Below are 14,871 nucleotides of genomic sequence, written 5' to 3' on the forward strand. Positions count from 1 at the left end.
TGTTTCAATCGTAGTAATCAATGTTTTAATTTCATTTTTCAGATGTTATGATACTGTCTATATCTATCCATACAACAGGTAATGTCACAAAATGCAGTGTATAAGGATATCAAAATAAACTGTCTAGCAATTTGCAGTTAATAAGGTGGACCAAAAATGTAATCTGCTACAGGAATAAAGCCAGAGACATTATGAACATACCAACAAGTTTTGATTGCGCAAAGATCTGGACGTAATAACGTCACATAGTCACCTGCGCACACAAAGATCGAGTACATGGCTTGGGCCGAGAACGGTCACAGTTGAGTGAATTAGTTTCAGAGTAATATTTTCGCAATTTTATCAAAAGATCAATATTGTGTATTTTTCCAGTGTTGTGCATTCTTTTCCATTCATTAATTCGTTAAGTTGCACTGACCACATTCACAGTTATCAGCCATCCTTTTCATAATCAGAATCCTGTTCTCTCAAACTCATTCCTTCTACATAATTATTCAGATGTAGTCACTGTTATGTAGTTATTAATGAGTATCCACATTTATTAACCATATCCCTACACTCTTCTTTTTAATCAATTGCTTAGTTAATTCAATGCTACATATACAATTTAATGTATTTATAGTGTTTATGCAACATTAATATTTATAATGTAATAGAAAGATTAACCACATGTTCTAGGCTTGGACAACATGTGCATGTAGTTTGCAGCGTACATGAAGTCTGGTGAATGTGATGCTGGTTTCACTAGTCACAAGCCTAATTTAGAAACAACAAATAAAATGTGTTTCGTAAGAGAGACGTCCTACTTAAGTAGTCTAACTTAGCAGGAGGAAAGCGTGGCGTGATCTTCCTAATGTGTGAATGACACTCTGAAATTCTGACTGTATTGTTCACATAAGAATTTCCCTTATTTGAAAGAAAAGTGCTTTTTTCACCTAGTTCAATTGCTAATACAGCTACTGAGGATCATTAAAAAGCACACAACAGTCAGGTGACCAGTACATTACAAAAAAAGCTATTTCATTACTATGTCTTCTACTGTCTTTTGTCATCTTCCAATTTTAATAGTTTTTTCCTCCTTACATGTGACAAATACAATGTCACCTTCCAAAAAAAAAATAAATAAAAAAATAAAATAAACCAAGATCTACAACAAAAGCACTTGATCTAAATACTCAGTTCAATATATAAGCACAGTAAACATAATGTAGATTATTTAATTATATTGCAGGCTAAATTTGTACAATTATACAATACCCGCTAAGTGAAAAGATCAGGTGTCTTAAATATTACATTAATTTTCATCTCTTCATCATAAAGTCTCTTGGTAATGTATCCCTTGTGATCATAATAGTATTGTGTTAAAAATGCTTTTATCTGTACACATATATGCAGGAGTTTACATCTATTATATAGCAAGCCGTTTTGTCCATGCCTATTTTTTTATATTCAGATTCACTAAATGGTACGTTATCAAATGTACAACAGAACCCTATGTACGGCACATTCACACAAAATATCGCGACAAATTTTAACAAATCATCTCTTTTCCCTAGAAAATGCTAATTTAAGAAATGAAAAAAAAAAAAAACAAAAAAAAACCACATAGATGGATATATAAATCAAGATATAATATACATATTGTTATTAAACGTCAACAAGTTGCCTGTATGTTTGCAACTGCTTGCCTTTTATCAACATTATCTTAACAATTGAGCTCTATACAAGTTGAATTAGTTAATTGAAAATCAAGCATTTACATTTTTGGATAATATGCCTTAAGGGAACAAAATAACTGAAGAATCTTAATAGACCTAAATAATAGTATATACTGTATATCATGCTTTGAAAATTCTTAGGCTTTAAGTCATCATTTCCTGTCTTCTTCCCTCCTTCAGATATATCATTGAAACTACTATTCTAAAAACTAAGGTTTACACCAACATCCTCCCATCTACACAGTTTTCATCTGTTTTCAACCAAATCAGTTAAATCAAAAAAAATATATATATAAAATACCAATTTTACAATAAAGAAATCCAAATTAAGAGTGTTAACAATGGGTATTTCCAGGAAAAACCGTCTTAAATCACTACTTGGCTTATTCGTGATGTAATAGGTTGCGATTACAAATAAAAACCTCCCAATATAATTCCATTGTTTTCGGAATTAAAAAAAAAAACAAAAAAAAAAATGAATAGTGGACAAAAATCTAAGCAACAGTCACTCAATGTGAAAGATGATGTAATTTGTAAATGAACTAAGCTTTCAATATTTGTATCTACTACTCTATCTAGGTTAAACTGATGGAGGTATCAAATTTACGACAGTAAAGTGCACCATGAATGTATATACTCAATAAAATATGTTATTTTAATTTTTTTTTGTCAATAGTCTTTTTTCCAGTTTTTACACACGTTCCTAGTGTGTGACGAATCATTTAAGGGCATTTGGAATGTTTGTGGGATTAAGAAAGCATACCAATAACAAATCAGCATTTGTTAAATCGCGTGACATTTGCTTCAGGACCAAAGTGACAAGAATAAGCTTAGTGCATAAAATCAACAAGCTTTTAAAGTTTTAACAACATTGCAGATCATTTCAAACTGTGGCTCAAAATATTTACAAATACACAGGACTTCTACTAGCCATCTCGTATTTGCTCCAGAATCAAATATCACGTGCATATAAACCATCCACAGAAAAAAAAAGTTAATTAATCAACAGAATTGGAAGAATCATTTATACAAAGATATATTATGGCATTCAAACTAAGAATTACTTTATCTTAGTTAAATTACAGTAAGGTCCACCATTCAAACAACTGCAACTTATGAAATAACATTGTGTATTAAGCAGACCTAGGTATTCAATACTAATTGAGTATTTGGTTACTGTTATGTAATATGTACCCACAGACATATATATCTGTGTATGTGTGTGAGTTTGTGTATCTGCACACTCCAATATATTTACATAACTATATAATACACATGTACACATATACATACGTGCATACATATATCTATGTTAATATAAATTATACTAAATTTGTTACACTATCCTTAGAATAAGGTTATCAAAGGTCCATTATTATTAATAATTTTATCATGGTAAACATTTTTTTTTTTATCAAACAAGCTGGACAAGGCTAATGATCCGGACAGAAATTGGGAGAGAAGAGGGGTTTCTGGAGATAAAAACAGATCAGTTGTTATTTTTTTTACTTCGGGTGTGATAGCAAATTACAATGCGTTAGACACCCATCAACATTGACGACAAAGTCTATGCGCGAGCCAATCGGATGTTGCTTGAGTTATTTCAATTTTTAAATTCTACGCTTAAACTGTCCCGGCAACTGTCGCTTAAGAACAGCAGCCGCCGCTGCTCTGATTGACTGGCGTTCCTGGCGTTACCTTCACTGCTCTAGAGGCCTCTGATGACGGTACACTGCCGGGTCCCATGCGGTTTTTGATTTCAGCAGCCATTGTCATGAATGCTTGTTCTACATTAGTTGCGTTCTTTGCACTAGTTTCAAGGAATGGTATCTCAAGCTGGTCAGCATATTCCTATAAATAAAAATAATATCAAAGTTCAACTTATTAGTCATATACTGTAATGAATACAATACATGAAATATGCTTTCCTGGTACAATATAAAAGATTACCAAAATATAGAAAATACAAAAACACAGATTGCACAGAATAACACACACTGAAAATATATAGAAATAGAGCATCAAAATAGACTATTTAATTTTAGAAATTTTGTTCACAAAATAAAGTTTCACAATTAGGCAATACTTTTTTAATTCCTTGTTTCGCGTACTTATTTTTTTTATAGATTATCGGAGGAGGACAGAATAAAAATAAAAATAAAATTTTGTTTTTGTGTTTAGCAAATAGTTTTGACAAAATCATCCAGACGGAGGAGAAAATGAAAATAAAATTGTATTAGTGAATGTAAAATTAGGATTTTTACATAATTAGGAAGAAATATACATATCTTATCTTTGAAGATTTCAAGGCAGCGGAGTGCGTAATAAAAATAAAGAAAAAGTTTAATTTTTTTCTGAAATTTCCACACTTTCGTGGTGGCTGGTGTGCTAATTAACCAAAAATAAAATTTTATTTTTATTCGAAGTCATCAATATTTGAAGTCAGCAGGCTCGCTAAACAAGGTATAAAAAAGATCTTGCCTTAAAAACTAAAAAGTGGTCACAAAATATTGTTTTGTACTTTTGTAAGTGCATGATTAAACCCTAGTTAAAAAAACTTTAAAGTGCGCACAAGTTAGATGTGTACGCTGATCCTCCGACACTGAGTACGAGAAGACTTGGTTCTACAGGCTGAACCATACTAAAGAGGGACTCGAACCAGAGCCAATGCACTGTGCACTCCTACTTTACCACTCAACCATTTGCAATGTAGAGAGCTTAGAAATTAATAGTTGCCCTATTCTGAATGTAATACACTTGCGCACATGTAATATTTCTTGGAAAAGTATTATCAGGAATGTTTTGTTTACATAGCCTTATTGAGTATGATAAATGAAACAAACAAATTTTACCTTAGCTGTTGTATAATCCACAACCTTCTTTGTTGTCAAATCACATTTATTACCGACAAGTAATTTGTTAACATTTTCTGACGCATAACGATCAATTTCTTGTAACCATTGTTTTACATTGTTGAATGATTCCTGCAATGATACAAATAAATAGTTAGCAATGTGTCCGTTTCCTGATAGAAAACGCTAACATTGTAAGACTACTGGAAGATGCAAAGTATGTGCTTGTCCCACAAACACAAGTATGGTCCCACAAATACATGTGTGTACATAACAGGGAGCACAACACGGTAGAATCTAGAAAGTAGTGACATCACTAATATTTCAACTGTGCATGCAAGAATGTTAATTCTCCTTGTCGTGTGAATTCTAGGATGCAATTTGGCAAAATTAACTTTTTGTGCAGAGAACGTAGGACGGTCACACACGAGTCAATCCGTTCTAGAGTCGCATCGTCGCGTAAATCGAACACTCCCTAATGTTAATCCTGTCATTCGGACCTCTGCAACAGTATGAAAGGGTTAGGGGTTAGTGGAACGGTCCATTACAGTCTAAGGTACATATGATAGAAACAATTAGTTTCTTTGCAGATAGATATGCATGAAAATTCCTTATGTAGTTATTACCAACTATTTCATTTTTATTCTTATGTTTTTTTGTTTTTTTTTACATTATATTTTTTGATGGAATTTTTTTATGTGGTGGTATTTTATGTAAATCTTTAATATGAAAATGCTCAAAGTTTATTTTAATCAATTTTAAATATTTTTTATGTGAAACTGGGTGAGTGGGAAACGCTGACCTTGTGTTACACTGATTTGGTTCACTTTGCGTTTCCAGCCTACTCACCCAGTTGGATGTCATCTGTGTATGTGTTTTGTGATGTTTTAAACAATAAACGAATAAGAGTAAGAACCATGAAGAAAATACATTAATGTTATTCAGTAAAAATTTCTTAATCAACAAGGAAATAATTTTCTTGATTCAAACTAAAATCTAATAACTCAATGCATGTTTCTACTGAAAATTGAGTTAAAAATGGTTCTTGTACTGCTGGTTGGTATTTGGGTATTAAAATAAGGACAGCGAGTTTCAATAAAAATAACTTTTCAAGAACAATTCTTCTAGGTCGAGGTTGAAGTAGGTCGTATTGGGCTGCAATTTGTGTAGTTAAAACTGTGCCACAAAAACACTTTCTTTGCTTTCTGGACACAATTGATTTCAGCATGACAAAAGATCACTTTTTATGGACGGTTTTTATAGCCATATGGATTCATTCTTTTAAAGAACTGTTCCTAGGAACTGTTTTTCATACTTCAGTACACAAATTCATTCTAATATCGAATTCTACAAGTTTATCCTCTTTCAACACATTAGATCTTTAAAAGTTGTCGGTAAATATATGTTCTTTGAGAGAATTTAATATTTAAAATACATGAGTTAATATGTAACAAATATGCAAAGAAATACGACAAGAGTTGAAAAACTTAATCACAGGGTCTTGGGTTAATTCCTGCAACAGCAGGACATTTTCTCACAACTGAAATCAACTCCACTCCCTATGCCTCATAAAGAGACTTGGTTTATAAAGCATCCACCATTCTGTAATTTGTTAGTTACTTGCTGTTAGATGTGAATGAAATAAAAAATAAATAAAAATATGCATAAATTAAATGTTTCTCATTTACCTGATCTGTGACATCATACACCACTATAATCCCATGTGCACCTCTGTAATAACTTGATGTTATAGTTCGGAACCTTTCTTGACCTGCTGTATCCCACTACAAACACAAACATGTTTCACTAGGTTAGTTTAGAAATACACAATGTTAACATAGTTACAGTGTTTTTAAACCTAATTTCATGATATTAAAATCGGTATTGACATTACAGTAGTTTAAGAGTATCAATCATTTATAAATTTATTTACTTTATTATATTATATTTACTTTATTTTTTAGCTTTTCTTTTCCGTTCTTTCTACTTACATACCATGGTATATTAACAAAATCATTGGTATTGTTTATTGTCCATTGATTTATGTTCTCAATTTTAATAATTATAAGTTTTTCTGTGTATGTTGTTATCTTGTGAAAACACTAATTTTTATTGAGTGCCACCGATTTAAAGGTGTATGTTCAAATAAATATTATATTATTATTATAATAATATTAGACCAAACAGAGATATAAGAATGATATAAGTTGGTTCCTATCCAATAATGAATCTGGTATTCATAAATAAAATAATAAGAATTTGTTAATACTCAACCAATTCTAATGAAATTTTATTTTATTTTCAAGACTAACACATAGAATTAAAAAACACTAAAATCATAAATTTGAATTTTACCAACAAATGTATGGTTTTGCAGAGCTGGCCACATTAAAAAAAAAAGTTATGACGAAATATAATGAATAATCAGGCTAGTCAGAACAACTTACTATTTGCAGTTTGATTGTTTTTCCATCTAATTCTATGGTACGAATTTTCTGTGAAGATAAATGAAAATAATTAATTAGAAGTCACCTCAACTTGACAAGAAAAATACAAACCTCTAAAGATCATCTACCAAACATGCATTCAGTTCCTATAAGAATAAATATTCCTTGATGAGAGAAATACTCAGAAAAATATATCCTATCTGGAATTTAATTTGTTGTTATAATGTCTTATCCACCTTGAAAAATTTAAACACATAGTATAAAACAATTAGTCCCTTATTTAATACACTGCAGCAATATACAATTAAGCCCCAGCTACAGTGCAATCAAATTACGAAGTACTTACAAAATCTACACCGATTGTACTGATGTAGCTCTCTGTATATGTATCATCCTAAGAGTAAAATTGAAACAAATTATTAATGTCAACATCAACAATTATTTATACAGGCTTACTGAGTCAGACATGAAACTTACAAATTGCAGAACACTACAGGTATAACAAACCTTGAGGCATTCACAATATGGTCTTTAAAAATATGATATGACAATTTTTAAGAAAAATATTGAACACATCCACAATATATCACAAGCAATAGTCCAGACTATCACATTTTATTTAACTATTTATTTGTTGCACGCCTAAATATGGTCATGATGACATCACATCATGACTGCACAGGAACATCACTACTACAGTATACATGGGCATACAACAGTTTTTTCATCAATGAAAATTGGATTGTGGACAGTGCTTTATTAGGAAATAAAATAATGAATTTTAAATTAGAACTTACAGATGAGAAAATCAGATATTATAGAGTGCATGGATAGTTGACTGTCATGGGGATGAGTGTTATTTACTGTATTTACTTTATTTGTTATATATTTTTAGTCTATAAACACAAGTGTAATTCATAGATTTATAATAAGTTTTTTTTGTTAACCTGTACATGTTAAAACATTTAAAGGCAGTTAAAGCCCCATTCCCGGCAAAATTTCAATTTAAAAAAAAAAATCTAATTTTTGTATAATGTTATAAAGATTTATAAATATAATCCGGAATTGCTAGTTTAAGAATGAAAAAAATGTAAAATAAGACTGAAATTTGATTTTTTTGTGTTCCACACAAAAAATAAATGCGGATGAATTTTTCATGTTGATTTTGCGATAGGTCGTGAGAAAAAATATCGTAGGCGCCGAAAACATTAGCCTATCCAACGCTGCTGGCTAGGCCTAGCCTTACCTCGATTTATGTTCTGTTATCACACATAAAAACGGCTGACATGATATTTTCCGTTTGCTAGTATTGACACTTGTGAAATATAATATTTCATAGGAATTACTTCAACTTTGTTAAAAAACTGATTCTGACTGATATTTTGACACTTAAACAAACATATCTCAGCCTAACCGAACGACCGCATTGTGCGAGATGCGAAGTACAAAAAGTAATCTCATTAGAGAGGGCGCTCTTTATTGACTGTATAAAGTATACATAAAAGCGAGAGTATCCCAGTGGATGTGATCTACAACCTCTGAATTTGCCTAGTAACGATGAATTCGTTGAGAAAATGGTAATATTTTATGAGAAATAGTCTGTATTTCTCATTTTTTTTATTCTTTTGCGTAAAACTAAAATTCATGCCAATATTTTTCCATGACTTATAATAATTGGAGTAATGCAAATGCATATTTTCTAAAAAAAGTCATTTTTAGTGAAATTTTGCCGGGAATGGGGCTTTAACAATTGACAGACGCACTTAACAGAATACTTACAGCAAATCGTAGCAGCAGGCAAGATTTTCCAACACCAGAGTCACCAATTAGAAGTAATTTAAACAGGTAATCACTAAAAGAGAGAGAAAATAATTACTTAACAACTGTTTACCTGAAGCTTATACAGTATCCTTTCAAATGGTCAGTCCTGATAGCATGTTTATTTTATACATTTGAATTACGGTTAACTTTCATTGTCGGTCATGTCTGAATCTAATTCATTATTCTGTAGTCATTCTGCGAAAGGCAGAATGTCAACTGAAAATATCACATGACGTGTTGATGGATACTTAAGCTAATTCATCACAAATGCTAATCAATCAAATGTTCATTGAAGGAAGGAAATGAACATCAAGTAATGAAAACATAATAATGATATAAAATATCTTCTTAATATATTTAATATTAACATTTTTGGCTTAATTTTGTTCACAGCCAATAACATCATATAATCATTAAATTACAACATTTTTCAATGTTTGTTAACACTATTATAATTACTCAAATATTGTTTTATCATATTCATCTACACCATCACAACCAAATCATATAGTAAATAAAGATCTCTCTCATCAACTATCACAAATAACTCATTCATACCATAAACAAGATTAGTATCAACGGAACTAGTAAAAACTGAACAATCAGATCATGGAGATACATTGACATTTATACCAGCAAAATCACCCACTGTTTCTCTACAAATGGCTATCACTTTGTGGGACCATATTAATTAACAAAATCAAAGTGACGGAGCTTGCACCAGGCATTTTCCTTAGTTATTCAACATAAATCTTATCAGAGACTTTCTACAGTAGGCTATTAAATAAAATAAATCATGGGAAGTATGCAGTGGCAACATTTTTGGAACATATACAGTAATACAAGACTTGAAGAATATCTGCCATGAACTAAGTTCCATCTCATTCTTTTCTGACAGTGCCACTAGTCAATTTAAGCAGAAATATCTGTTAGAAAACATCACACATTTCAAGGACGATTACAACAGTAACGTTACTTTGAATTTCTTTGCCACAAGTCACGGCAATGGAGCTGTTGATGGAGTTGTTGGGCAAATAAAAACGCCTTGTGTACAAATCGATAAAACTATATAGGAGCAGTTGTTCATGATGCTAAGTTGTTCAGTGAGGAAGCAAGAAGACGAGCTACAGTACTTCAATCAACGTCAAGTTCATCTCTGCAGAAGAAATCTCTGACAAGGATAAACTTAATGGTACAGTAGATGGACAAATGTCAGCTCTTTGCCAAACACACACACAACCGACTTCATTCAAGTTGCCAAAAAGCATGTTGTGCGTTACTTAACATACGCAGCCCTCAAAATTAACGTCGGCATTCGGCAGTGCCGGTGTAAATGCCGGCGTCTAGGAACCCGTCTCCGGCAAAAAAATTGCCGACGAGCATTTACTTTTCAAACACCAATTTAACAGAAACGTACTGCTACTTTTCACGAATAAATTACACTAATTTAAAAAAAAAACGGAACTTCTAAGTTAATCCCTTACACACATGTAGCTGTTCTGTCTGTATTCTCCTTTGATTTTAGTGAAAGTGAAAGACGATCCCCAACTCACACGTTCTGCAGTGCGTTGCCAACATCTCCTAGAAAGAACAGCAAGTCGAGCGTGTTCGTCATCACCAAAGTTTGCTATCCTTTTGACTGTGGTGGCTATTATTTTAGGGATAAATATGCCCAGAGTATTTTAGTTTTAATTTGTTTTCACAAAAGTAACATGTAAACATATTTCAACATCCTTGGTTAGTGCTTATTTTATTACTGCGGCTAGCCTAGGTCTACCTAGAAATTCACAGCACTCTGGGGATCCAATGGTCCACGTAGGCGCGCGTAGGCTAGTACTTTGACAACTTTTTGAAAATGCCGACGTAGGACCGGCGTCAATTTTTTAACGTCGGCGATTTTTTGCCGCCATGCTTTATCCCTAATTTTGAGTGCTGCATACGCAACCTCAAATGATGTAAAGCAGTTTCTGCTGTCAGGACATCGTAATCTTGATGAGGATGCTCCATCAACCTCAAATTCATCATCGTCTGAATCACCTAATGCTGAACGTCTTCTAAAATGTGGTGAATTTGTATTTAGCAGGAACTAAGAACAGTAAAATCTTTAGATATGTGGCACTAATTACAGAGATTCATAGTAATGACTTGTATGTAACACATTTGCATTTAAGAGTGATGATGTAGGCAAAATATTTTCTGGCACTCGGTAATGTTCTTTAATTATACCCGCAAACTTAGAAAATTTGTCAAGTCCTGCAGTAAGGACCTATACAGTACTATTTCTATGCAGGACCTACAATATATAACAGCCTTCCACACCAGAGTTTACATATTACAAAGTATCTAAATCTCTCAAAAAATGTCATTGTAATAATTAATACCAACCAATCATTTCTGTGATGTTCACTGATTATCATCACTACCACAACTAATTCATCCGATTTCCTTAGATTATAGCTTGATACAAGAAACAATGTTAAGCATTGCTATAATTTATTATGGTAACCTGCAGTCAGCTGAATTTTCTAATTGTGCAGACCATCCTGTACAAAATACAAGTTAATGCACAGCTAACTGTAGCTTAACATGTGATTTCTACAACTTGCACTGAATTAACCAGAGAGCAGATGTTTTATATGCTATTTCAATAAAGGCATAATATTTATGATATGGATGTCAGATGAAATTCATGGGAGACTAATTTCTTGAGAACAGGAAGTGTTCAAAATAAGTGAATAAACCACCTCAAAATGCTACAATTAATAACCTTGAAACGCAATAAATATTAATTGTTATGATATACTGTAGCATGAACTCCAATTATGTGCGATATAGATGTGCCAATTGTTACTTTTCATTGAAATACATAATTAGTCACCACATGTGTGTACATTAGTACTTGCCAAGCTTCTTTTTTTAGGCTTCAAATGAATGAACAAAAATTGAATACTATAAAAAAGGTCTCGACTTATCGGAAAAATCTGAATTCATTGGATCTGTCTCTAGTAGTTTTGATACTTATTTGATGGTATGAATGGATACTATATAAAGTACATTTTTTTTTTATTATACTTTCGTATGGGTCTTATTTTTTATATTATGTTTCAAATTGCTTGCCCCTTTAGCAGACAGAATGCTGCAATTTCTATTTTATGTGCATTGTACTGTAGAATGTGCCTGTTAATTAATTAATTAATTTGAGTAAAGAATTTTTTTTTCACACACCATTTAGGTATTATACTGGTATTTCTATCAAATGACAACTATGCTATTTGGATAGGAAACATCTGCATGGCATGGCAACATACAGTGTAATAAAATGCTGGGGTTTAAGTTTTGTTATTGAAACCAGGATCATGAGCTGGATAATGTAATTAATACTATATCCATGCAGGTCACTGACCTACAGTAAGCACATATGTAGAACAATTTTAATAGTGTGTTTGAGGTTTGTGGTTATTTACCATATTATTGAGAAAATGATATGCAGTAGTTAGTATAATTGCATCATGTATCACCACTACTAGTAATACCTGTACAGTACTACAGTATTTCGTGAAAATAAAATCAATTTGGTACCAGTTCAATACAATAAATTTAACCAGATGGCAGCCAAAAATAAATAAATAAATCCCCCAAATAATAAAATCATTATTAGTATGATTACTAAGTATTCATAATTCAGTGATTAGATGGTTAAGAATAATTAAGGCATGTCCAAGTTCTCCATTTTCCAGTGGGATATAAATGTTTTTTAACACAACACGTGTTGTACGTGAACTTTTCACCGGGCAGATGGTTAAGCCTTACATTTTTAGGAATTCCACCGAATATTGGTATGAAAACAACGTACATTTAATCAATAAAGGTTGTTTTTATCAAAGGTAAATATGATTTAGATTTAGTTTAATGTATCGTTCATGATAGATTTGAAGAATATAAAGAATTTGCTAAAGCCAAAGGCAGACCATACCCAATTAGGCTGGGGCCAGCTGATTAGGCCAAGCCGTCACGGTAAAAGTGGCAGTCCTAAAATAATTTTTTGGAGAATCAATTTCAGACAATAATAGTCATTCACATTTCTGACAACGGTTGCGCCATGGCATGCATATGTACTACGCACATTAGACAAGTGACGCACCCTTCTCGGGGTCGTATTGTGCGTCATACAACTGATGGCTGCATTAAGATAGGCCTTTAAATAATCGGTCATGAAGTCAAAGGAATCAATGCTGTCAATTGAACTTCCTTGTTGAATATTGACAATTTTGTTGGACTGCATCATCTGGCATAGGCTTAGCCTACTAGGCCTAGTTGGCTATAATAATATAGTATGTAGGCCTAGCCTAATAAGCTAGGTTAGGTAAATTTATATTAAATTTTTTTATCATGATTATGTTAGGCGAGATAGGGAGGCCTAGCTTGGGCTCCTAGCTAGGCCTAGCCTACCCAATCAATATAATTGCCTCCCTGATGAAAAGTGGTTAGTTTTCCGTGGACGATGGGCCTGGCCAATTAATGTAACACCTTCATTTGCTTCCTTCTGCCATATATAACGGCAGACAGTGGAGTATACTGAATACACACTCTTTAAAAAACCTAAAACCTATGTAATGTTAGCATCATATACAATCAATAATTAAGGTGTGTTGTCCAGACAGACAACACTCTACATCATAAGCCTATTCCCGGACACTTTGCACTTCGATGGGTCGGCACAAACAATTGAACCCGAACACTGTTTCGACTCACCTCGACTAAATTATCCCATATTTCCTTTACATTTATAATATTCAATATTAACTTACTATTCTGGATTCATAGTGGACATAACACGGTTACCACCTCTTTCTGTGAAAACGGGGTTTTTTTTCAAAGGTTGTTAAATTATAGAGAGATCAATGACTACAAATACGATGTGTTTTATAGCGAAATCTGGAGGAAGTTCAAAATGGCGTCATATCTAAGGATATTTAGCATTACGTCGGAGAGGGGATTGGGTAATTGGTTTATGACGAATCAAAACGACGTGGCATCATGTGATATTGAATCAAATTGTTGGTGGCGCTAAGTGCTGTATGATCAAAAAGTTTCTACGAGTCCTGGGCCACGTCGGGGGTGACTAATGATCCAGGCAGTCTCTAAATGCCAAATATGCTTCCTCCATCAAATCCTAATAACAAAAACTTAAGACATAATTCACTTATCACCTCAAAACGTTGCCGTACCATAAGTTACCAGAATTCACCAATTCCATATATTACCTGGCTGCTCAATTCCTGATCCTCTCCGGTCCTGGTCTGTCTTGCTCTTGGGACCAATGCAACACCGGCTTTCGGACTCATGAGTGCCAAATTGTTGGTTTCTCAGAATTAGTATTTTTATTTATATTTTTATATATTTAATGTAATCTTTTATGTATTTTGTAAATGTTCTTTCTTAATTTGTAATTTTTATGTTTTTGTGTAATTTCATTGTTTGTAATTAAGCCCTTTATATTTTTGTAAATGCAATAATTTTAGCCTTTGGCTACTTTTTGTATTATTTTTATACCTGAATAAAATAAAAAATAAATAAATAAATAAAAAATAAATAGGCCTATTTAGTATTAGGCCTACTCTAAAATTTAAAATAATAGTTAATGTAATATTGAAAAATTACATTCATTTCCAATTCTAATGTAATAAAACCTCCTACAGACCGCGCTACAGACAGAAGGCCTGGACGATTAATAAAATATTGGGGACACCCCCTCCCCCAGTTGGCCAGAACATATCGATAATGTGACCACTGAATTATAAATGGATAATCACAATTGGCCTAGACCTTAATTTTAGATCGACAAATTTAAACTTAACACGATCAAGATTTCGTGGGGAGATGGAGAAAGAAAACAATGTAAAAGAAAAGTACTGGTTCATTCGGCCCCTGTCGTGGACAGATGAAAGTGCGCCGGTTTACTGGCTGCTGAAGACATGAAGTGACTGCGATCGTATCTAGCAGTATTAAAATGGCGGAGGGGGACTGGTGGGT

The 14,871-nt window shown here is 32.7% G+C and overlaps 1 protein-coding gene across 1 annotated transcript; it reads right to left on the reverse strand.

The window, feature by feature from the left end:
* Positions 1-510: 510 nt before the first annotated feature.
* Positions 511-13,815, reverse strand: LOC117113101 (ras-related protein Rab-1A). The gene is made up of 7 exons (XM_033256333.1): positions 13,647-13,815; positions 8,797-8,869; positions 7,364-7,411; positions 7,018-7,065; positions 6,259-6,354; positions 4,571-4,702; positions 511-3,569 (listed from the first exon to the last, which is right to left on the reverse strand). Exons 1-7 carry the CDS (start codon positions 13,667-13,669, stop codon positions 3,366-3,368), a joined length of 624 nt encoding a protein of 207 aa, XP_033112224.1. The 5' UTR covers positions 13,670-13,815; the 3' UTR covers positions 511-3,365.
* Positions 13,816-14,871: the final 1,056 nt, after the last annotated feature.

Source organism: Anneissia japonica, unplaced genomic scaffold (assembly GCF_011630105.1).
Source record: "Anneissia japonica isolate Jap-2015-1 unplaced genomic scaffold, ASM1163010v1 scaffold287737_len543101_cov190, whole genome shotgun sequence".
Lineage (NCBI taxonomy): Eukaryota > Metazoa > Echinodermata > Crinoidea > Comatulida > Comatulidae > Anneissia > Anneissia japonica.